The sequence below is a fragment of the Mesitornis unicolor genome, unplaced genomic scaffold, assembly GCF_000695765.1.
Source record: "Mesitornis unicolor isolate BGI_N332 unplaced genomic scaffold, ASM69576v1 scaffold5276, whole genome shotgun sequence".
Classification (NCBI taxonomy): Eukaryota; Metazoa; Chordata; class Aves; order Mesitornithiformes; family Mesitornithidae; genus Mesitornis; species Mesitornis unicolor.
Window position 1 is genome coordinate 55120 of NW_010191555.1, and position 6118 is coordinate 61237.

Consider the following 6118-nt stretch of genomic DNA (forward strand, 5'->3'; position numbering starts at 1 on the left):
TCTTGGATCATTAAATGCATCATTCCTCCATCTATCACGTGTTTCCTGTTTTCAGGAATATCTATCTTTAGATCATAGCCTGTATCTATTTTTGTATATCTACCACATCGTTTCTCTGATGCTCATCCAGGCACAGAGGTGACGCTGTCATATAAATAACTCTGTCAGGTTAAGATAGTAGAAGGTAAAAATCTCTTTGGAAAATGCCCATTATTCTCTACTGTATGCTACAACTAGCAGGTGTTGGAACTATTTGAATTACTCTAAATAAAAGCCAGTAAGATTTTTTTTTTCTTTTAACTTGGAAAGTCTTCTGCTTTACTATCAAAATTAATTAAAAGGTGCTGCAAAAACAATTTCTTATTTACAAAGATCCTATTGTTATAACATACTTCTGAGTAAATGCATGCAGTTAGATCTTATAACTGTTTATTGCTAAATTCTGTCTGCTATGTAAGAAGTACAATTCAGCCCTCTTGTGGTTATCTGCAAGCATGCAGGTTTCGTCGTTTGTGAAGAGCTGTATTAAAAACATAGCCTTTTCATAGGTTTTTCAAACCTCGGAGGTTCACAAATTATGTTGGAGAATCAGTGAACGCAGCTTGCAGAACTGATTTTTTCATAATCTTATGATGTCATTTAAATCTGTAAGGTTTTCCTAGACTGATAAAATCAGGATTATCTGAAAGTTTTCGGGAGTGAAGAATTTCCAGTTTTCAGAAAAAGACTTGTCTAGGTTAATCTCTATAGAGTAGTAATACGTTGTAGGTTGGGCTTGGAGAGAGAATATATAGTTCTCGCCATATAACACTAACACACTTCCTTCTGTTCAACCTATATGATTCCTTCTGTGTCTCTGTAGTTAGCAAACAGAACTCTCATAGGATTCAAGCAAAGCACTATTGAGCTCTAGTGAAAAATTTCAGTACTAACAAAGGTAGGCACCATTTGTCTATTATGTCAAACCATTTTTCTGTTATTACACCATTAATGACACCAGTGCCATTAAAAAGGAAACACTGCCTGCACTTTTGCCAGCAGTCTCTGCCTTTTGTGGTGTTTAAGAAAACCACCACCAACAAAACAGCACACAAAGCAGAAAAAAGCCACCCCACAAATGAGGACCTTATCCAGAAATAAGCGGAAAGCCTTTTGTCAGGAGTGTGCAACATCACTGAAGTCACTGTGTCTTTCTGTCTCCTTTAGTGGAGAGTGGATTTGTACATTCTGTCGGGATTTGTCCAAGCCAGAAGTTGAATATGACTGTGATAAACCTGCTCAGAGCTCTGAAAAAAGAAAATTGGAAGACACTGTGGGTTTGACGCCAATAGACCGTAGGGTAAGCATAAAATGTGTACTGTCTTGCTGCTGCTTGTATTCTGAAATGTATGCTTCTTTTAAAAAGTGATGTTAAAAAAGGAAAATTAACTTTTAAAATAAGCTGTGAGATCATAGCAGCCTTCATGTAAACATGCTGAGCAACACATTCTGAATGCCTGAGAAGTAGCTGTGATGTGGTGCTCTGAACTGGGACGATGTTCTAGGAATTACCAAGTGCTGTTTCTAACAGAGCTCTCCTACACAGTCACCTTGCATTCGTAACTTTTTGCTTTGTTTGTGCTTTCCACATTTGGCATAGATTGATGTTATCAACTAACAGTTTTAGTCTTTAAAGCACTTTGCCAACATCCTCTTAAAAAATTATGGTGGTTCTTTCACAGTGAAGATATACAGAGATGCAACACCAATCCTGCAGAGATTAACACAAGTCTCTGGGAATAACTGCTGTCATTTTTCAGCTTTGAATGTTCTGGTAGAAAAGCTACAAAGCAAGCAGTGGGTCTCCAACTTTTGTTTTTGCCTTAAACCTCAGAGTTAAAAGACAAAAAATAGTGCCTTTGAGCAGATAGTTGAGCTGCTAGACGGAATCTTTTGGATTCTTAGGTGTCTGAAGGTTTTTTGCTTTTTTGACTTATTTTCTGTAGCTGTTTTATTATTTAAAGCTTTTATAAGCAATTCTGAACTGTATTGGAAACTTTCAGCAGCATTTTACATTGTTTCAGATGGCAACTTGTGTAAATACACCGAAATTCATATTTTATTTGGGGTTTTAATGCTGCTGTCTAGAAGGAAAAAAGGTAGCTCTGTGTTTAGCTTTAAACCTAAGTTACAAAAATGGAAGTTGTAAGTCCTGTAAATATTCTGATAAAGGATCAGCAAGCATGAAATCTCACAAAACTGTTCTTAGAATCTCTTCCAAGGTTCAAGATCTAGTTTAATATATTTGGATACACACACAAAACATATTCCTTCCTGCTGCTAACAAAGCAGGAAGGCATTGTAGGCTTTGCAGTTAGAGAGCAGTTATACCCAGATCAGGAAAAATATTACGGATATCTCTGAATATTTGTAAAGCCCTAGGAGTCATGCATGCTTTTTTATTCTCTGGAATATCTGCTGGGCTCAGCAAACGCTGAATAACACTGTTAGTAACTGTTTGAGGTTTCATAGCATGCATTTGAGAGTTTATAATGATGTATCTATTGCAGAGAAGGGCACTAGTTATGTCAGTTAATCTTGCTTCCAAATACAGTTTCTGTGCTCTGTTTTCTGCTCAGGGGCTGGGGGAATACTGAGCATCTGTTTGGTGTTTTCTGTAGTTTATTTTAGAACAAGTCATGTAGGATTTTCTAATTACTTGGGTATCTATTTTTCTTGATACAGAAGTGTGAAAGATTACTGCTCTATCTCTACTGTCATGAAATGAGTCTTGCTTTTCAAGATCCAGTTCCTCCCACAGTATGTACCTCACTTCTTCCCATTTTATGTTAGTAGCATAATTGGCATGTTTCTAATGGCATCTTTATGTCCCATCATGGTCCATTATCAGAAGTCAAGTTCCCCAGACATTAAATGTGTTAAATGTGCCTAATTCTCTTAAAAATGTCTGAAGGGGAATTAAAATTTGAAGCACTGGGTTGGAAGGGGATTTGCCATTAAAATTTCCCAATGACCAATTATACTTAATACTTCAAAAATAGACACAAAAAGTAAGTTCTAACACTGACTGCTGATTGCACAGTACTGAGTGATATCACTAAAAAGGGTGACTTATGATATGTTTGGATTTTTTTTTAAATACATGATTTTGAGTATTAGAGTATTCCATAGTACTAATATGAAATTTAATTTCTTACTAGCTTATTAGTTTAAAATGGTAAACAATACCTGGGTGCATTAGAAGTCCAAGGATACATGGAAGAGTTAGCAGCATGGTCAGATGAAAAATACCTCTTTTATGTTCTTCATGACAAGTCAGTGAGAAAAGAATGCATCAAGAAGTAATGTGCTCCCATGCACCCTTTTTAGTCCATTTGCATAAGAATTCTTCTTTTGAAGAACACTCCACAGAGTTTAATAATCAGGGCACAAGAGAGTGATTGATTAATCATATGATGGTCATGAATTACTAATTTTAGGTATCATAGCATTTATCTTAAAAAGTGAATCGTGTTAGGAAAAAAGTATAAAAATATTATCATTGGATTTCATATCTTTTTTTTTTTCTAACTTCTAATTCTTTCTAAAGAAAGAATAAATCTTAATCCTACAACCACAGTTTAAGATGCCAAAATCATTGATATCTCTGAAATTTTTGACCAAAATTCATTTTAAGCAACACATGTGCCATCTCTGTTAGAGTGGGTTTCCGAAGTTATCATACAGTGGTCTTGAGAGTGAAACTTAATAGATGGCTCATTTGAGTACATAGAAAGCTGATGTCCAAAGCGTTTGCTCTAATGTATGTAGTCAACGTTTGTGAGTTTCTAACTTGTTTTTCTTTTATTTTAAAATAAACATTGACGAGTACATTTTAGCCAGAAAGCTAGCATACATCACTTTTATTCCAGAAACTGTCTGCACGTATGTTAAAAGTACAATTCTTATATCTTAGAATTGTAATTTGGTGATGAGACTAAGTCTTGTCCTCTCCCTCAGAGCTAAAGGTTTATAAAACAACAGTTAATGAACATGACTACATTTGGTAAAAAATTTTCTTCTCTATTTAGGTTCCTGATTACTACAAAATAATCAAAAAGCCTATGGACTTGTCAACCATCAAGAAAAGGCTTGAAGTGACCAATTCAGTCTACACAAAGCCGGAAGATTTTGTGGCTGATTTCAGACTGATTTTCAAAAACTGTGCTGAATTTAATGAGGTTAGAAAAATGGATACTTTATCTGGTTTCGTAGGCTTAGTTGCTTTCAGGAAAACTAGTAAGGGTAGACGTTAGAACATAAGAATGTATTGAATTAAACTTATTTTGATAATGAGACTGCAGTGAAAACTTAGATCACATTTAAAACTACTGTGGTGTTAGATGACTGTGCAGTGTAGATCCTTCCATAGAAGGAAAGGGAATTGTGGCAAACATGCTAGCTGAATGGCAGGACAGCAGATAAAGAATAGGACAATTGTTTATCTTAGTGGTTACAGTTGGTTTAATACTCCTTACCTCAAATATTAAATTCAGTGGGCTTTTCATTTTGGGAGGTGTATACTCACCTTTATGATTTCTAGTTGCACGTTGAGTGATTGTTATTATCACTCACTGCACATAAGGAAATGTGGTAAAAAAGGGATGCAGGCATTGAGTGGATCACAGAAGAGGAGATAATTACACTGGGAATAAAGGCTTCTCTAAGTGGCCTCAATGGGATTCTTGTCCAGTCACCCTTGACAGCTGGGATTACTTTCTGCCATGGTGTCCTCCACTTCAGGGTACTGATCAGCCATGGTGGCTATGAATGACTTCAGGACTACCTAGTCTTCCAGGTTACAGTCATCATCTATCCTGGTAATATTTTCACAGGAACTAGAAAAGGTCTATAAGCTAGAGAAATTCTAGCATTTTGAGCAAGTTGTTCCAAAACACTTTTAACCTCCTGAAGGTATACCTTTATATATTTCATAGCATAACCCAAATTTCTTTTGTTTGCTTGTTTCAGTCAGAATTTAAGAGCTTTTAGAATTTTCATACAGCTTTCAGAACCCAGGCAGTACGGCTTTTGCAATTTGTGATAATCCATCAGAGAGAAGTCATTGAGGGGGTTGGCCAAAAGATCTACCCATGCCCTCTGTTTTGCAGGCATGTGCTCTTTGGGACCATGTGTTCATTCTTATGCTGATTGATTTATTTGTAGTTTGTAAAAGCACCTTAAAGACCTAATGTGATCTAAGTATAAAGCTATTTTGAGATTCATTGATGATGTTAATTCACCCAACAGCCTGATTCAGAAGTGGCTGATGCTGGCATGAAACTCGAATCTTACTTCGAAGAACTTCTAAGCAACCTTTATCCTGAGAGAAAGTTCCCTGTACAACCCAACTGCCAGAGTGAAAATGATAATCCAGAACTTACTGATGACTCCGATGATGACTTTGTACAGCCCCGGAAAAAACGCCTCAAAGGAGAAGATCGTCAGTTGCCTAAATGAGCCACATGTGTTACTATGGAATGTTTTTTAAAAACTAAGAATATTTATCACTATCAGTTGTGAGATGGAGGAAAAAGCATAACTGCTTTGACTTGTAGGTTTGTTGATATTTACTGGACTTTCTACCCCTTGTCTGAAACACAAATCTGAACATGTGGAGATCTCTGAAGTTCCAAACTTCCGTCATACTTGTGGAGCAGCACAGAAATTGCCATTTGCTTGGGGTGACAGCTCTTAAACTTTACTTTGAGGAAGAATAGAAGTTTGTATAGAATCGAACTTTAAAACATTACATGGGTTCAACATGTGGCTTTCCAACTTTGAAGAAAATGTGATCTCACCAGACTTAATTTTACCAAAGGCATGTGGCTGGCCATAATTTGATTTCTTTGTACTGTATTAGACACAAGCCATGAAAACAGATGGTGTAATATTATTGTTCTGCAATACTGACTGGTACAATGAAAGTGTAGTTGCCCCCAAAGAAGTTAATGGTAATTTTAAAATGTAAGGGAGAGTGTATTAAAAGTAACTTTAAAAAAAGAAAAAAAAATCGGTTTGCGAGTTTTTAATGGAGGAAGGAAAGAACAGAATACTTTGTGCTATTTTTCTCACCACC

The 6118-nt window shown here is 36.1% G+C and overlaps 1 protein-coding gene across 1 annotated transcript in view; it reads left to right on the forward strand.

Moving 5' to 3' along the window:
- Positions 1-5612, forward strand: part of TRIM24 (tripartite motif containing 24) — a gene marked incomplete at its 5' end in the record, with an annotated part of 35347 nt that extends 29735 nt beyond the window's left edge. Inside the window, 4 exons of the mRNA XM_010186766.1 lie at positions 1207-1339; positions 2725-2799; positions 4071-4220; positions 5290-5612. Of these exons, the coding sequence (XP_010185068.1) occupies positions 1207-1339; positions 2725-2799; positions 4071-4220; positions 5290-5499 (568 nt within the window). The remainder of the gene's footprint in view (positions 1-1206; positions 1340-2724; positions 2800-4070; positions 4221-5289) is intronic.
- Between the last annotated feature and the right edge of the window lie 506 nt (positions 5613-6118).